General features: G+C 43.9%; 1 protein-coding gene across 1 annotated transcript in view; it reads left to right on the forward strand.

Moving 5' to 3' along the window:
* Nucleotides 1–19213, forward strand: part of vegfc (vascular endothelial growth factor c) — a 69966-nt gene extending 50753 nt beyond the window's left edge. Inside the window, exons 4-7 of the mRNA XM_084005353.1 lie at nucleotides 1197–1336; nucleotides 8794–8933; nucleotides 14145–14469; nucleotides 18808–19213. Of these exons, the coding sequence (XP_083861479.1) occupies nucleotides 1197–1336; nucleotides 8794–8933; nucleotides 14145–14469; nucleotides 18808–18916 (714 nt within the window). The 3' untranslated portion in view covers nucleotides 18917–19213. The remainder of the gene's footprint in view (nucleotides 1–1196; nucleotides 1337–8793; nucleotides 8934–14144; nucleotides 14470–18807) is intronic.
* The last annotated feature ends 315 nt before the right edge of the window (nucleotides 19214–19528 follow it).

Below are 19528 nucleotides of genomic sequence, written 5' to 3' on the forward strand. Positions count from 1 at the left end.
GATAAAAAGTTAACCAGAACAGCACGATAGGTATTTTTCTGCCTCCTACTGGCCAAAAATCTATTACAGATTTAAACTGCTTAAACAATTTTGTAAACAGTGGTATTTTATTCAAAACACTACACACAATTAACAGAATCACACACCCCATTTGCAGAATACCTATTTTTTGCCAAAATGAAACACTTCTAAAAACTACACATTTCTTTATGAAAAACATACTTTGTTACGATAGGAAACACATGTTTCATATGATTATATTATGTTTGAACTAGTTACACACTGCTGTGATAAACCTAAAAGACTCTTAGCACTTCTACTTCCCAATGATTAGATTAGGCTACTATAAACAAAGTATACAGAGAAAGTACATATACAGTACTACTGTAAATTCACCAACACTACACAAGGCCAAAGTTGCAGACTGATGAAATAAAATGCCTTTGTCTCCATGCCCAACATTACCAATGTCAACCTGAAGAGTCATACATAACAAAACATGTCAGATTCATAACAGAACATAGTAACACTTTAGAGTACTGTACTGTTGCAATCAATGTCCTCATTGCCAAGGTACCTCACATACCTTCCACCGCCATGCAGAGAAAAACTCCTCAATAGGATTAAGGAATGGAGAGTATGGTGGAAGGTATAGTACGGTAAATGGTGGATGTTGGCAAAACCAATCTTGGATGTGTATTGATCCGCTTGGTTTACTGCTGTGAGGATGTTTGCAATTGGTTTAGGAATGCAAGAATGAGGCGTGTGTTGTAAGGGCCAATTTGGGCGTTACGTTTGATAAACCGATTGATATATGCAGCCACCATAACCAATGTGTTCATTCATGACATATTCACCAGTCTTATGTTGTGATGGTGCAGATATTTTTGCACAATATCGTAGTCCAGTGACGGAAGATGAACTGGTTTTATATTTCCAAGTAACTGGTGAAAATCTTCAGTGGCACTGAGACATGAGTTAGTGTCTGCATGAGACTCACTGGCCTTTCAACTAACTCCGACAGGTCGAACAAACACAGGACTTTCACCCAGGAGACAGCTGTTCATGTCTTTATTATAGGAGCTTGTAGAGCCCTGAGCGACAACTTCTTGCTCCACCATTCCTCTCACTTCATCCATTTTGCTTCTCGTCTTGATTCACCTTGTCCGACTCTCCCCTTTTGCCTTTTTCTGCAGCTGTTCGAGATCACAGTGCCGATCACCCAGGGAACCAAGCCGGTGACCATCAGCGTGGCCAACCATACCCAGTGCAGCTGTCTGTCCAAGCTGGATGTCTACAAGCAAGTCCACAGCATCATCAGGAGGTCCCTGCCTGAGTAAGAGCTCATACTCACTGCATCATCATGCTCACACTCAACCTGCAGACAATTCGGTCAGCTCACAAACCAAAGGAGACCTCTGCCTGGCGCCCGTCTGGTCACGGCTGTGTGTGTGTGTGTGTGTGTGTGTGTGTGCGTGTGTGTGTGGTTTCCTTTTTCCAGCCCAAGTGTTCTTAATGGTATACACACACACACATGCGCACACACACACAGAGTATTTGAATCTATTGTTAAAGACGTCTCTTCCTGTGCTGTGTTACTGTAGGAAACACTTTTCACATTAGGTTTTGATTAACTTCACAGAGCCATGAAACCCGTGTCCGTTCCTGAGTGCTCCGATAGATAATAATAATAATGATACATCGGTTTTATATAGCGCTTTTCCAGATGCCCAAGGTTAAAAGCAAGAGTGTAAAGGTGAGTTTTGAGGGCTGTTTTGAAGGATGGAAAAGGGTTGGCGTTGTGGATTTGGCTAGGAAGGGCATTCCATAGGGAGGGGGTGGCTGCAGCAAGGCTCTGTCGCCCCCGGTCCGGAGCTTGGTCCTGATTGGGTGGAGGCGGTTGGCATCTGAGGCGATGGGTAGGAGTGTGGCGGTGGAGGAGGTCAGAGGTAGGGAGGGGCCATGTTGTTGAGGGCTTTGAAGGTGATGAGTAGATTTTGAACTCAATCCAGTATTTGATGGGGAGCCAAATGAAGCATGTTGTGGTTTAAGAGGAGGAGGGGCTTTTTGAATGTGTCTTGAAAACAGAACCGTGCACAACAATCTTGTTGTTAATTATTATGATGTGTGGTTGACATCATGTTTAGCACCAAGTGCATTGTGGATAGGGCTGAGCAGCTAATTGTTTGCAGGCCATGATAATCCCAGTCCTTCAGGTCGGGAACCAGTTTTCTCATTTCAGTTATCTTGGGTTCTGATTTCAATTCATGTTGGCATTTTTGCATTTCTGCAATGTCAGTGTTTCCGATGTTTCATAAACACATTTCATGTCGCCATCATTCTTGCAGAAACACACAACGTTACGTGGTTAATGTTGTGAAATGGTTTGGTTTAGGCAACAAAACAACTTTGTTTAGGCTAGAAAAATATCATAAATTGAATGTAATAACCGTAACTACATAACTAGCATATATAAACAACCACTCTTAGCAGACTTTATTACACAACATTTACATTAATTTTGCTTAACAACGTTACATAATGTTGCTTAAAGTTAGTATTTACTTCTGGTTTCACAGTGGATATGAGCAATGGTCTCCTGGGTGAAAGTCCTGTGTTTGTTTTAATATAAAAGAACAATTGAAAATGCTCAAAAAGCAGATTGATGGATAGTTATTTTAGTTAATAAGGAGCCTGACTGTCTCTGGATTATCAAGGCTCATCCCAAAATCTGTTTATAATATATCAGCAGAGATCTCTTGAATTATGCTTTTAAAGAGTTGTAATCATATTGCAGTGTCCAAATGTATTTATTATTAAAAAATATGTATTTAGTCATTCATTATTACTATTTATGAGTTACCTTAAGCATATATTGTGTGATAGAACTCTTATTTACTGTATGATGATACTGATGTATCATTGAATAATCTGATCTGATCGGTCGGCATGTCTTCTATACGTGTCATTCCTGTGGGTCGGTCCTTATAGCAGAGGAATCTCCGCTGTGAGCTCAGCTCCATTTCACTCCCATCAATTGTACAAATCAGGTGAATGAGCCATTCGCTGAACGACAGTCACATCCTGGTGAGGATGAAATCCAAGTAGATGTTAGAAGAAGCCCCTGTGAGTGTGAGTGTGTGTGTGTGTGTGTGTGTGTGTGTGTGTGTGTGTGTGTGTGTGTGTGTGTGTGTGTGTGTGTGTGTGTGTGTGTGTGTGTGTGTGTGTCTGTGTGTGTGTGTGGAGGGGGGGTGCAATACCAGAGAGTAATGACCTGTTCAATATGGAATGTGCACTTATATGTGCCATGGAACTTCCCAATAAATCTAAACCAAAGAAAGACATGACGGGTTAGTCAGTGAAGGGTGTGTGAGTGTGTGTGTGTGTGTGTGTGTGTGTGTATGTGTGTGTATCGTCGGTATGTGACCTGGAGGATGTTTGCTTCTGTGATATGACTGATGTTGTGTTAACGACATGCATTTAGACAACTTTCAAATGGACTCATTAAACAGATGTAATGTATGCTCTTCTAAAATAGCTCGTTTCTTTATTCTCACAGACTGTTTAGTGGTTTCTCTGGATGTTGTAGCGGCTCACACCATCCACTTCTTTGACATTAATAGGCCTTGATGTGTGTGTGTGTGTGTGTATGTGTGTGTGTGTGTGTGTGTGAGAGAGAGAGACAGAGAGAGAGAGAGAGAGAGAGAGAGAGAGAGAGAGAGAGAGAGAGAAGGACCACTTGTGATGCTGATACGAGGAATGTTGATACGTGCTGGTATTTGACACACATACACACACACACACACACACACACACACACACACACACACACACACACACACACACACACACACACACACAAAAAGCAGCAGTGTTAAACTCAGCATGTCAGATTATGGCTTGAAAAGGAAACGCATTGTAGAGATTTTCACTCCAACAAATCATCCAATAAGGAAACACACATGGACATGAAGCATGCGTATGTTTCACATTAAGGTGAAGTGAGAGTAGACCAGCAGCCGTTTTCTCCCATCTTTTCCTTTGTCCTCCATTAGTGAGCATGTCCATTTCTGCCTCTCTGCCTCTGCAGCTGAAATGAAACCACACTGGGTTTCTTGTCACCGCCACACTTTCACAACCTCAAACTATTTGTCTGTGTGTAAACACACAGCTGGCTGTCTGTCTGTGTCCAATTCAGCGGTTCCCTAAATGTGCCCTTTTAGTCAGACACATTGTGCTGTTTTATATAATACGTGTGTGTGTGTGTGTGTTTGTGTGTGTTGATGATACCTGTGCCAAATGATCGATGAGATATGTAGGTGTGTGTGTGTGTGTGTGTGCGTCACACTATCATATTTGACTGAAAAGTCTTGACGGTGTAGGACACAGCAGGTTTCTGGGTCAGGTTTGGGCTTCAGACTCGTGGTTTGATCGGTACTGGAGTGGAACTGGACCAGGATGCATTGCGATGCTCCGTCCTTTTAGAATAAAAATGCTGCTCTGTGCTCAAAATCCGCTCCACTCGCGCTGTCCACTCGCTTGCTCAGCTCTGCTCACATGCTCTGATGCAAGTCAAGTGTTGACTTGAAATATGTGCAGTCACAGTTGCAGTCCTGTTCCCTGTGTTGTTCTCTCTTGTGATGACTTTGAGACAAGCTTCTCGGCACCTACGTAAAGCCATGTGTGGTGTACACGTACGCGTTGTAACCGTGCTCAGGCCTGTTTGGGATTGGAGCAGTGTGTGCAGGGTGCAGGCTGGCGGGGGAGGGGGTAGGAGGGGGGAATCTGACCCTTCTAGAAACACAGAGCCTCTCGTTTACAGGCTTTGTAGGGCTGCAGCAGTATAGAGATTGCAACATATTGCAGTTAGTATACAGCAACAGGCACGGATGATCAGTCACCTTATCCAAAGCTAAGTGAGGCTGTTATCTGTACATACAAATAAGCAATCAGTACTACGTTCTTTTTTTGGGGGTTGGGGGGTAGTAGAGGGAGGAGGCTAAGCAGAGTCCGAGTGAACTGTGAACAACAGGGTCTTGAGTCTTTTACGGAAGATGGGGAGCGACTATGAGGTCCTCACAACGGCAGGGAGCTCATTCCACCATTGTGGTGCCAGAACGGAGAAGAGCTGTGACCCGGCTCTGCGACCTCTGCTTGCTCTAAGCGCTGGTGGTACCAGCCGGCCAGCTGAGGTGGTTGAGTAGAGTGCTCTAGCTGGGGCGTGGTGTCTGACTAGTGCTTACCACGTTCTGGATACCCTGCTGAGGTTTGATCGCGGAGGTAGGGAGTCCAGCCAGGAGCGAGTTTCAGTAGTCGAGGTGGGAGATGACGAGTGCTTGGACCAAGAGCTGTGCTGCTTTCTCCATGACAAAAGGCCGGTTCAGGCAGATGTTGTAGGGCAAATCTGCAGGATTGGGTCACAGCGGTGATGTTGGCAGTGCAGCGCAGTTGGTTGGCCAGTATCACACCAAGGTTCCTCACAGTTGGTGAAGGACATATCACAGCGTCCTTGACAGTGACCATGAGGTCCATGTGAGGACAGTCCTTCGCCGACACGAAGAGTCTTGTTAAGGTTGAGCTTCAAGTGATGGGTAGACATCCAAGTGCTGATGTCAGGGAAATATTCTGAGATGCAAGTTGCAATCCACTCATCTTTAAAAAGACATATCTGATTTGGATCAGCTGACAGCTGACCGTCTTCTGATTTACAGAAGCTTTAACTGTGGAAAACTTCAGAGGCCATCACAAATGGCGTCACTGACATTGTAGCTGCTATCGAAGGATATTAGTGAGTGTTATCATGGACATGAGTTTATGATCAGGTATATGTGTTTTAGAACCCTTAATATGTTGGCTGGAGTTTTCTAAAAGACAGATATCGTCATGTACTTCATGGAACTGGACCTTTCTGCATCGATCGGTTTGGTTTCCTTTCAGCACAGTGAGTCTGTACTACATTTTGATCTTTTTATTTGATATTCTGATGGAGGAGCTTCATAATATATGAGAGAGAGTTTATTCTGCTGCATCTCTCGCTGCTTATCCGCTCATAGACACCATGTAAAATGTAATTGTCATGAGTGAACCTTGGAATAAGTCAGGCTGTGAAAGATCCATCAGTTGGATCCTCTGAATCAGGAAAAGAAGACTACATTCCAGGGCCCTCATGTATCGACAGTATGTAAGAAAGGTTCGAAATTTTGTCTTACGAATCAAATTTAGAATTTGCATACAAAAAAGATTGTATTTATCAAACATGCATGCCGGTCGTACGCACACCAGCGTTAATAAATCCCACATGTTCTAAACCACCATGCTCGTGCACATTTGTGGTCATTTGCATTCAGAAACGCCCCCAAGCAAATTCCTTTTTCCCCTCACCGGGAAAACGGAGAGCAACAGAAATGAGGAACTGTTGTTCAGTTCACTGCTCTGACCACCAAGCACCTGTGCCGGTACCGGTTGTGTTTCTGATGCTTTTTTAACGATTCTGAACGACGACGCTCCGACAGTAAAGGCAGCATTCCCAGCCTGGCTCTGGCTGTACTGCATAATGTCGGCCCGCTCCGCGAACCAGAGACCGGATCACACGACCGGTTCTTAAAACTACACCCGACGCACCAACCAGCTCACGAGACAGGACCGGTATACACATAAACAGTCAAACATTATGCACACAACTGTACGCACTGTTGATAAATGAGGGCCCTGGGCTTTTCATATTCAGTCTTCAAATGAAGCCAGAGAGAGACAAACACTCAGTACACTGAGGCTACTGTGGTACTGCCTTTTCATTCTGTCAGTTAAAGCTGGTCAACACATCCAGACATTCCACTTCCCTTTTATTGTCTCTAATGATTTTCTGTTTCTGCTTAATCCTAATTATTTCTTTGATCAAGGTGTTTTTTTTGTCTACAATCCCTCCAACAGTTTGCACTGGGAGGTAACATGTGTATGCTTACAGATCTGAGGAATCCGATTTCTTAAACCAATTAAGTTCCCAGTTTCTGGCCCAGGCTACTCCTGAAGATCTGATGGAAGGAGATCATGACTTTTTTGGCGGGGTTAATACATTTTTGTTGTGTTTTATAGACGTTGCTATAAACATTTTGAAGCTCAGAGATTAGATTGGATTTATTGGACCTTGGACCTTTGCTGCCAAAGCTATTAAAGATTAACACTTGAGTGAAAGTCAGAGTTGGGCTCCGCTCTCTGCTTTCAAACTCGGCAGTATCAACTTATCAAGATGTTATGCAAACAATTTTCCACATCCTGCACACAGACACAGACACAGAACAACATGGGTTTCTCTAGAGGGCTACTCATTTGTTGATGGGTCCAAAACGTGTCCCGTTCTCACTAGCAAGGCATCAAATAATGCAGCTCTGTCAGTGACCCTTGGTGTCTGACATCGCCACTCATTTGGTGTGTGAGCATGTCTTTGTGACGCAGCCACCTGCTGCATTATGGGTAAATTAACGACGTAGCATAAAGGGACACACAGGGATAGAGGGGAGGTGGATGTTTCCATGTCAGTGTCCCATGTCAAACTGAAAGTCAACTTTAGTCGTTAGCAATGTCAATCAGAGATCAAACGTCACATTGACGCGCTATTCTCGTGAGTCATTAGTCAGTCAGTCAGTTAAGTGGTTTCGTTGCCTAAGCCTAACTAAGTAAAATATGAAACTGTAAATTCCAGCTGGACTATGTAGATCCATCCACTACAGGGAGTCACACAAACATGAATCAAACCCATTATAAACCCTGGACAGGTTTCCTTCCTATTTATTGGCAGAATTAAAGTGATCCAAGGTGTGAAGTCATGAAGTGCATAAAACAGTAGGCCTACTGCTGTGTTAGACATATGATACACTGATAGTTGTGGACCTTAATCATAATTCATCAACATATATCCCCACCGATATGTATCTGGGTCCAGCTCAACTGGCCTTGTTCAGTTTTTTTAATGATTGTAATGGGTCAAATGAGTTTCTACACACCTATTTCTTTTAAGACTTGTGACCATTCCTTTTGCTAAAGAAGCTCTATTTTGTGCTTTTAATGCACTCTGGCACATACAGTGCCCTTTACAGTCTTAGCCGACTTAGCCTGCTATAGAGTCCTCTAGAGTCCTAAGACCAAGAAATGAGTCAGCATTTTTGCATTTCCAGTTCCTTTGTCTTGTGTTTTTGGTTCAACGTCTGAAATAAGGTCTGTGATTAACAGAAGCTGAAGAATTGAACGTTTTTTTTTATAAAATACCTCAGTAAATACCCCTCTGTGGTAGCAACCTGTCAGGTAGCCCCGCCCTAAAGCATCCCCTGCTTTATGGTCTATTTCGCTCTAAATGGACCAAAATTGAAACTAGAGATTCAGACCATAAACTCATGTTTACAATGTTTACTGAAATAAAAAAATCAAGACAGAAATAGGCTCCCTTTCTCATTTCATACTTCCATACAATCAGAGAGGAGTTGCCCCCGATGGCCACCAGAGAGCATTTTCACTATTGGCCATTGGGGGACTTTAAGGCACTACGACTTGAGCACCAAAAAATAAATGTAAAAACTCAACAGCTATGTCTCTTTCCTTAAATCATGACCTGGTTACTGAAGATAATTCACAGAAATTCATGAAACTTTGGGACCCATTATATTGGAGTGAAGGCCATTTCAATACCTGTACAACATTAGATCTAATAAACCATTGATGTGCGATTTTCATTGCACACAGTCAGAAAACCACCTCTGGTAATGTCAAAAGTTAAAATCTGTCTCTCTTTCTCTGTTGAAGGTGTCCAATAGCCAACAGGACGTGTCCTCCTGGTCAGTCTTGGAGTATTTGGCAGTGTCGCTGTGTCAGCATGACTGCCAACGTGCACCACAATCCCCCTCCTCCACCGCCGCCCCCTCCGAGGCCCTCCCAGCAGCACGGTGAGTGTTTGCACACAGCAGATTTTGTCTTTTATTTTTTCAGAAAACCTTGTAGAGGATATTGTTTGCTTATTTTTCCTGCAGTAGCCTAGAAATAATGACAAAAGAGGAAGAAAACCAAGAGTTACAACTGCTGGTAGGTTCAAAGTAGGTCTAACAGCTGCCAATTAAGACTAGTAATAAGTGGATAATAACAGCTGTGTGTGTGGTCAAGTCAACATGTTTATATTTTTGTGAAACCTTAATAGATATAATGAATGATGTAGATGAAATTAAAGTTGAGCACATGTTGTTGGGGGAGGGGCCTCCTCTGTAGAGCTAATCATCTGCTGGCTTTATACATGCAGCAAAGTGTAATTTCACTTAGCACGAAGCATTTCTCCCACCCAACTGAAACTGTTGAGAAAGGAAAAGCTCCCTGGATTTAGCATTGCTGTTTTATTTTATTTCAAAAGTGAGTGTTGTGGTGGAACATTTAACACCAGGGGTGTCAAACAACGGGCCCCACAAAGGATCCAATCTGGCCCAACAAGGAATGTAAGGAATGCAAGAAGTGCTCAAGGAATGCAATATTCAGTATTCTTTAAGGTGGAAAATAAAATATCTCACAAGGACAACTGGGAAGAGTAAAGATGAGTGAGTTGCTGGCAGGTTTGAGGAAACGACATATGTTTTCTATCAGTGGGGACAATGTAAGCTGTTCATCTGTGTTGTTAATGGATTGCTCATTAATTGTGTAATACATCCATCCGTTGCACTTAACAAGTACCACTTTTACACAACTGTTAACCAGGTCGAGCTCTAAATCCACTAAACCAGCCTGAAAATGAAGAAATTCTGAAACACTCTATGAGCAGAGCAGGATAGTTGTTGGATCCTATCAGGCCTGTCAGATGCAACGCGGATTGGCCAATATCCGTTATAGGAGCAGGACTTCGACTAGATACTTCCAATATCGGTCAGGCTATATTTGACAGCTCTAGTAATAGTTTCTCATTTTTCATATCATTATAGACACGTCTAGTTGCCAAATTGCCAAACAGCACAAATACGCATCTGGAAGAACAGTCACAAATTCCCATAAACACACACAAGGTTTACCTTGTGGAAAGCCTTCCAGAAGAGTTGAAGCTGCAAAAGGGTGGGCCGACATCATATTAAACCCTATGGATTAAGAATGGGATGTCACTTAAATTCATATGCGAGTCAAGGCAGGTGAGCCAATACTTTTGGCAATATAGTGTATTTATCTTGGATGACATTTTTGTAAAATGTACTCATCACGGTTGTGCACACCGCCTCATGAACACATGGCATTAGTTGAAACGAGCAAATTACAACAAATGTGTGCAGTTAAGAGGGTCTGTTGAGTCCAACTCGGTACAAGCAAAACCTCATGGAAAGAATTAGGGTCAGATTACAACAAAAAAATCCAAAAACAGAAATAATGCAGATCGACCTGTAGATTACAGGAGAGTTCAAATAAATACAGTAGCTGCCAATAGATGCGAGTGATCAGCGTGGCCTGCTGCTGCATGATAGCGGGTCCCCAAAGCGTTTAGTGAGCACACACTGAAACAAGCAAACTGTTAGCGGAGCTGGCTCCCTCTGTTAGTCTTTGTGACTGAAGAATGTTCATGTGTTCACTGAGCAGTATTTATGACTGCAGTGTGTTAGTTGAGAGTTTGTGAGTGTGTGTGTGAGTTACTCATTGAGTGTGTGTGTGTTTGACTCCATGTAAACAATTGAGAAGCAGCAGAATGTGAAGACCCCAAAGCAGCAGATTCCACAGCTACTCTTGCATACAAATACACACTTACGCAGTATGTATTACACAGTCAAAACAAATTATCTATGGAAGAAGAAAAAAAACAAATCTACGGTGGGCAGATACGCCAGAGAATGTGCTCAAGGGCCCTCTAGAGTGACCTTCCAGCAGTGAAAACACGATGTAGAGCCATACAGCCATACGTGCTGGCGTTTAGGAAAATGAGATGTGTCAGAGCAACCTGCAGGTCTGACAGTCAGTTTCATGTGTACCAGGTTGAAAGATAGTTTCGTTGGTGGGCTCCGATCCAGACTGAGTGAAGATATATCCGCATCTCTTTGAGCTTTGCTCTTACAGTCACTATTTTCTGATTACTGAGTTCCTGGAAAAACTCCTCAAGCCAGAAAGCATGTTGTGTTACTATGACAACCTGCAATGTTGAAGATTTTTCAATATGTTGAAATGTTATTCAAACACAGAATAAATGAACGACGATATGATGAATGCTGCGATCCACTTGACCTGAACCGATGCCTGAAATCCGTTCCTTGCTTGGAGTTTCACACAGTACACAAACACCGGCCTCGTGGATGAAGTCCCGTGTTTGTTTGACCCACCCACCACCCATCGCCTCATCCTGCCATTGTGGGGAAACATAGTGGTGAAAGACGTTATATTTAGAGAAATCCTGCACATATGTCATGACATATGTCAAGACATATGTGAGCTGGATGGTCCTGGTCGGATTATCAAGGACATACATCTTACTCTGTGTCACATCTGTCAACTGAATGCAGTTACTTCTCATGATGGACGGAGACCCCGAAGTCACCCCTCAAATATTAGGACACAGAACCAAAACTTGGCAAGCAGGTTTGACAAACCATGGCATTAGTCCAGTGGAACATACCTTAATATTAGGAAATATTACGCAAATAATTTGGTGTGACAGAGTTCCAAAAACATGTGTTGATATATGTCTGAAAAGGCTCGAAATTACCTTTACATGATGAATATGGATGATCAGGTTTTTGAGAGTAAGAGAGGCTTCACACAGAGGCATTTTGTGTTGGTCCTGAATTGCGTAATCTTGAGTAATGAATCATTAATTAATGAAAAAGTATATTTATTTATTTATTGTAAGCTTGAAAATAGTCATCCTCGTCGTCCTTGGGGGGAAATGAAGTTCCACTGAACCTCATTAATGATTTAGGTTGTTAACTTGTTTGTCAGGACGCTGCTGTCTGCTGGAGTAGACACAGCTTGGATTGTCAGCAGTTAACTGTGTATGTTTGTTATCTGTGTTTGTTCATCTGTACACACACACACACATTAGACCTTCTGTCTCTCCCTGTATTTCTCAGCTAAAAGATGAATTACAAGTATTGAAAGTGAACCATCTGTGTTATCCCTGAGGAAAGAGCAAACATTCTCTCTCTCATTCTCTCTCTCTCTCTCTATATATATATATATATATATATATATAAAAGTTTTATATATATATATATATATTTTTTTTTTTATGTGTTAGAAGCTTGAAAAAATGGGCAAGCGTAAGGATTTAAGTGAATTTGACAAGGGCCAAATTGTGATGCTAAACGAGCATCAGACAGCATCTCCAAAGCAGCTTTTGTGGGATGTTCCCGGTCTGCAGGGGGCCCCTAGTTTCGTAGACCAGGCGCAGTCAGCTTTCAGCGCACCTGCGCCGCGCCGACGGGGTGTGTCCGCCTGGACTTTGCAAGTTTCGTGCACCGCGCAGGCTCGCGCAGGCACACCTCCCGTCTCGCCCACCGGCGCAAGTGGGAAAGAGGGAGGAGAAGAAGGCGTGAGTGGGAGACGAGGAGGAGACGAGGCGTGGACTGGGATTAATACAGCCGATTCAGATCTTCACCAATCAAATGAGCTCCTCTCCTCTCCTTTAATGCGTTAGGGGAGGTTCAGTGCAAGTTCCGTCACTTGACAACCCGATGACAGAAGCAGCGCTGCTGCTCCCACCACGCGCATCACGCGCTGTGCGCGCGTATCATAATAATAACAATGCCGATATTATAAAAAACAGGAGAGAGAGAGGGAGATGTTTTGGTCCGAGAGGCTGAGTTTCCGTTACGCGTGCCATCCGCCTTTGATCTGACGTCAGATGTGACGGGACAATCTATATAGATATAAATTCACGTGTTGATTCAATTAGTTGCATTAAATAGTGTTTGTTGTGATTATTTATTGCATTTAAATGTGCCTGGAACTGTGGAAACCTGCCTGTGAGGTCTCGGTGACGTGTGCGCACTGCGCGCAGTCAGCCAAACTTCCACTCCGCCAGCTGTGATTCGCATTGAATGAATGGACTTTATTTACGCCTTGCGCCGAAAGTAGACCAGGTTGGAGCTGGCGAGCTTTCAGCGCAGTCTCGGCGAGGCTTTTTGCCACGAAACTTCCGCTACGCCAAGCTGAATCTGTGACGCCTCCCCCTGCTGCGCCCCCACACCCATCTTGGCGCAGGCGATCCACCAAACTGCCAAACTGACGGTGCGCAAGGCTGCGCGGGTCGAAACTTGCATTGCGCCGGCTCCGCCACCCTGCGCCGCCCTGCGCTGCGCCACGAAACTAGGGCCCAGAGTGTCCATGCTGGCCCATGTCCACTGTCAAAGCCCCAACAATGGACATGTGAGCATCAGAACTGGACCACAGAGCAATGGAAGAAGGTGGCCTGGTCTGATGAATCATGTTTTATTTTACATCACATGGATTGCCTGGTACGTGTTTATTGCTTACCTGGTGAACACATGGCACCAGGATGCATTATGGGAAGAAGGCAAGCTGGTGGAGGCAGTCTGATGCTTTGGGCAATGTTCTGCTGGGAAACCTCGGGTTCTGCCATTCATGTGGATGTAACTTTGACACGTACCACCTACATAAGCATTGTTGCAGACCATGTAGACCCTTTCACGGGGTGTATATATATATATATATATATATATACAGTATATATATATATACAGTATATATATATATATATATATTAATCTGAAAACAATTTTGACTAACATAATTCTAACGCTTCCAAAATGTTATCAGATTGATCATGATTAATCACCATTTGTAAATATACCTGATAAATTGCCATCTTCCCGTATATTGTTGTGTGAACATAAAGATAAATGACAGAAGGCATAAATGCACCAGAATGTGAAGCCTCGACAAATAGGGATGCACCGATACCACTTTTTATCACACTGATTACAAATACTTCATAATATAATTTCAAGTGGATTGAATTACAATTGGCTCACTACGCTGGGGAACACTGACCCCGCTGGAAGCACAGTACAGTCATCAGTGTAAAAAAGTGAAACATGTATATCAGCACACCAGTATATCAGGACTCTGTCTGTGTCCATGCATCAAAGACGAACCTGTCTATGTGTCTCCCTCTCCTGTCTCTACAGACGTATTCTCAGCAGATGTGTGTGGCTCGGATAAGGAACTGGATGTGGAAACCTGCCAGTGTGTGTGTCGGCACGACCATCACACTCAGGACTGCGGCCCCAACCGACACCTTGACCGCAATACGTGTCAGTGCGTCTGTAACACGGCGTCCGCTGCTTCCTGCCCACAGAACCACGTCTTCAATAAGGACAGCTGTCAGTGCACATGTGGCAAGACGTGTCCGAGGCACCAGCCCCTCAACAAAACAAAGTGTTCCTGCGAATGTAACGAGTCGCCCAACAAATGTTTCCTAAAAGGGCGGAGGTTTCACCAACCCACATGCAGGTAAGGAGGGGTGTGGAGGGAAATCTGCTCCAGATTTTAAACATCATACTAGAGCTGTGCGATATTACGATATATATCGTAGTACGATATAAAAATGTCTACCGTAGGATATAACCCTCTGTCTTTATATCGTAATTTTAACGTGTAGGCTACTTGTTTAGCACTGTTGCTACACGCATTTCCACTGCATGCGTCTCCGCTGCGTTGCGTCTCCGCCACGCCAGCGGAGCAGATACGTTTCACTTTAGTCTATGGGTCAATCCCCACCAGGTCCGCTGCGCTGCGTGTCCGCTGCGCTGCGTGTCCGCTGCGTCTCAGCTCCGGCAGTCCGCAGCTCTCCGCAACAAATACGGACTTCTATTTCTGGCGGATGCCGGACCACGGCGCAGCAATTCAGCACAGGGCAAATATAGCGAAACAGGAAGTTCGGTACATACTCAACAATAAAAGTTTTCAAAATAAAACACTTGTGTTAATAAAACCACTTGACCACGTCAAAAAAAGTGCCATTCATTTGCCTTTCATTCACATGGTTATCAAAAATAGTGCTGAGATGTGATTTATTTATTTATATATATATCATTCTAAGAAAAAATACTATATCGGGATATATATCGTTATCGGGATATAAAATTAGCTATATCGGGATACAAAATTTTGTCCATATCGCACAGCACTACATCCGGTGCAGCGCTCCGCAGCTGCACCGGATTCCCCGTCCAACACCGAACGGCGGGACACCGGGACCTTGCGTGCCGCTCAGACCAGCTGCAGCCCCAACTCCTGTTCCAGCTCGCAGCAAAGTTGCGCGTTTCCACGGACAACAGGCTGCCGAGGCCAGTCACGAGCTGCTGTATTTTTATTTTTTTATTTTTTCAGGCATTGATTTAATTAGCAGTGGATAGATATGAAAAACAGGAGAGAGAGAGGGAGATGTTTTGGTCCGAGAGGCTGAGTTTCCGTTACGCGTGCCATCCGCCTTTGATCTGACGTCAGATGTGACGGGACAATCTATATAGATATAAATTCACGTGTTGATTCAATTAGTTGCATTAAATAGTGTTTCTTGTGATTATTTATTGCATTTAAATGTGCCTGGAACTGTGGAAACCTGCCTGTGAGGTCTTGATGACGTGTGCGCACTGCGCACCGGTGAGCCAAACTGCCACTACGCCAGCTGTAATTCGCCTTGCGCCAAGAGTAGACCAGGTTGGAGCTGGCGGGCTTTCGGCACAGTCTCGGCGAGGCTTTTTGCCACGAAACTTCCGCTTTGCCAAGCTGAATCTGTGACGCCTCCCTCCCAGGTGATCAACCAAACTGCCAAACTGACCGTGCGCAAGGCTGTGCTGGTCGAAACTTGCATTACGCCGGCTCCGCCGCTCTGCGCCACCCTGCGCTGCGCCACGAAACTAGGCCCCTCAGCGTTGGGACATGAGCAGCAACACAAATGGTGGACCTTGTGACACGCCCGTCAATCGACCAATGAGATCATCAGTTTAACTGATCCCATTGATCGATCAAGATTCTTAATGTGTAATGGTTGAATGGCTTATTAACATGGATGTTGTAACTTTGCATCAGTGATAAGAGACGGTTAAACAATGAAACGATGCTCAATCCAGATTGGCTGATGTTCCAACACACATTCTTCTGGTCTACTTTGCTGTTATTGTATCGTCATATTACTATGTGTTATGTGAAGCCAAGTGGGTTTGTATAGAATTATAAAGTGGATTATGCACCAGATATTTTATTGAATTACCTAATTAGCATATTTTTTTTCTAGATTGTGATCATGACGAGGCATTCGGCAGCGGTATAACAGTTATAATTCAGTGGTTCAAAGGTTGCATCATTCTAGAGTAGAGTCGTGCCCTCTCGACCTCTAACACACACACACACACTGGCACACTGGCAGTACACTCCAGTCCGGCAGTAGTTGGTTATTGCAGTGAACCCGGTGAGTAATACAAGACCTTAGTGTGCTAATGACTTCTCCTAGCTGTCACTTAACCATTTCCTCTTCCCGCCTTGAAGGAAACACACACATACACACACATCCATCCATCCCATCCAGTCTTGACCCTTTCTGACCTGTTTGAAAGTGATTTATGAGGAGAAACCAGCGGTTGGAATCTAGTGTCTGGGATCTGGCGCTGGTGTGTACGTGGTTGTGAGTGTGTGTGTGTGTGTGTGTCTATTTGAACTCTTGGATATTTCTTCGTGGGTTCATAGATCTCTTTAAGCAACCATGACTAAATATTCTGTGACACCCCGTGCAGCCAGAAATGCAGTGGCAATTACATGGCGTTCCCGGAGTCTTTGTCGTGTTGATGAAGTGCTACGTGAAACAGGACTCCATCCCTCCAACGCTGCATGTTTTCTTTGGAATTCCACGGATCCTTGTGTAATCACTTGATGGTAGGCCTTGACTCTGTGCTGGGGTTCACCAGATATCAGCTTTTCAAGGCCAATACTAATGTTTTTTGGTTTTTAGCTGTTTTTTGTTGCCAATTCGGACTTACATGTACTTGAGAATTTCCTTGTAGGGAAAATTCAAGTGGTCACCATTACTTAACTTTTTATTCTTGTTGGGTTAAAAAAACAACCTGAAACAGGATTTAGAACACACTGTATCATGATGCAAAAGAACAATAAGTGCAACAGTTTGGCATCCTGTCTGGTGCTTCAAGCCTGGGCTACAAATCACACGGTAGTTGTGAAGGCTTTACTGCTATGAAATCTAAACCTTAGTCATAACCTTTGACCTTAAGAACACACAAGAAAACAGTTAGTGTTCGTTTTTGTAAGGTGGCAGTGGTTCTCAATCATTTGCAGAAGAGTGGCTGCACTGAAAGCCTGCAGACTCCTGGAAAACAGAGGATCAGCAATGTAGACGACAAGGTGCCAAATGAATGAAGTTTTCATTCAAACCGGAGAGGAAACAATTTGGCTGCTCTCCATTAACAAACCTTTGGAATGAAATGCATATGATAGGTGGATGATATGATGGACTTTAATCAGAGGATAATGGCTCCATCCAGTCACAGCACAAATTATAGTTTGAGACGGAGAAGTAAACAAAAAGGGCCAGTATCATCGGTGAAATCAAGATGATGGGCCCTAGTTCCGTGGCGCAGCGCAGAATTTCTGCACAATCTCTATAGATTGTCCCGTCACATCTGACATCAGATCAAAGGCGGATGGCACGCGTAACGGAAACTCAGCCTGACTGAATTAACACAGCTGAAACTTGGACCTCTCGGACCAAAACACCTCCCTCTCTCTCTCCTGTTTTTCATATCTATCCACTGCTAATAAAATGCGTCTATGCCTGAAAAAAATCTGAAAAAAAAATACAGTAGCTCGTGCCTGGTCTCGCGCCTCGGCAGCCTGTTGTCCGTGGAAACGCGCAACTTTGCCGCGAGCTGGAACCGGAGTTGGGGCTGCAGCTGGTCTGAGCGGCCCGCAAGGTCCCGGTGTCCTGCCGTTCTGGTGTTGGACGGGGAATCCGGTGCAGCTGTGGAGCGCAGATGATGACGACGGTGATGATGATGATCCCCAGATTGTTTTTGCTGTAGGAGAGACTGGACCGTCCAGAGTCCAGTGCCGGCTCGTGCAGGCACTGTGTTCTCGCCACCATTATGTCTACTGCTGTGCGCCCTGACCCTGTTTTGTGATAGACATGCCTAAAATGTGCCTACAATTTCTATAGTGATATAATATTGGCATTATAATTATTATGACTATACGCACGCACAGCGCGTGATGCGCGTGGTGGGAGCAGCGGCGCTGCTTCTGTCATTGGGTTGTCAAGTGACGAAACTTGCACTGAACCTCCCCTAACCTATTAAAGGAGAGGAGAGGAGCTCATTTGATTGGTGAAGATCTGAATCGGCTGTATTAAACCCAGTCCACGCCTCGTCTCCTCCTCGTCTCCCACTCACGCCTTCTTCTCCTCCCTCTTTCCCACTTGCGTGGGTGGGAGTGACGGGAGGCGTGCCTGCGTAGCCTGCGCGCCGACGATGTCTTTAATTGCAGCTTACTGGTGGTTACATAAGTCATTCCTTTATAGCACAACGTTACATATATACTTCTGGGGATTACATTCATTACATTCACACTTCATCAGGGAAGTTGTGTTCAAATGTGACGATTATCTTGCTGAACAAAATGTGTGAATAAAAATCTTTGTTTTGCTACACATTGTTTTCTTGATTAATCCAAAATCCAATGGAAAATTCCCATTGGCTATTTGTGGAGTGCATCAGTGCAATGCTAACAATTGCTGCTGTGGTGTTAGCCTTGAAGCTAAATCCTATTCTTTCCCCGTTGCAGTTGTCTCAGGCCTCCCTGCGAGGTTCGGAGGCGAAGGTGTGAACCCGGGTTCTCCTTCAGCGAGGAAGTGTGTCGCTGCGTACCGTCCCACTGGAGACGACTGGACTAACCGGGCCGATAACTATGCTAACGAGATGCTAATGAGAAGATAACACTTAACAAGTAGAATTCATCAGCCATCCTGCTGCTGGTCACGAGGCTCCCCATCGGTTGTGATGGCAGCTACGTGTGCGGACCCTGATGAAGCCTCGGTGACCGGAGTGCAGGTTTGGGAAGCTGCTGATGCTCCGGTGATGCTGAAGGAGGGAAATGCACTGACTGAGCTCATGAAGACATTTTAATGGGAGAACAGCTGATCGGAGCTGCAGGAAGGACTGAGTCAACACTTGTTTCAAATTACTGTCTATATATATATATATATATATTTGGGGGGGTTTGTATTAATTATGTCTCAGTATTCTTATGTCAGATATTGATTATATAATTTATTAAATGTTATTTTTCAACATGTGTTTATTGCAATTTCAATCTTTCCATGAAAATACACTGTGATCAATATTTTTGTATCTTGTATAGTATATGTGTAAAATAAAGTATACTGGATGTTGTATATTGTAAACTAAGTTGGTCTGTTCTGGTGCATATTATACTGATATAATAATATATCATTATATATATATATATATATATATATATATATATATAATGTATAATATATTTC

This window comes from Eutrigla gurnardus (genome assembly GCF_963514095.1).
Source record: "Eutrigla gurnardus genome assembly, chromosome: 3".
In the NCBI taxonomy this organism is placed as follows: domain Eukaryota; kingdom Metazoa; phylum Chordata; class Actinopteri; order Perciformes; family Triglidae; genus Eutrigla; species Eutrigla gurnardus.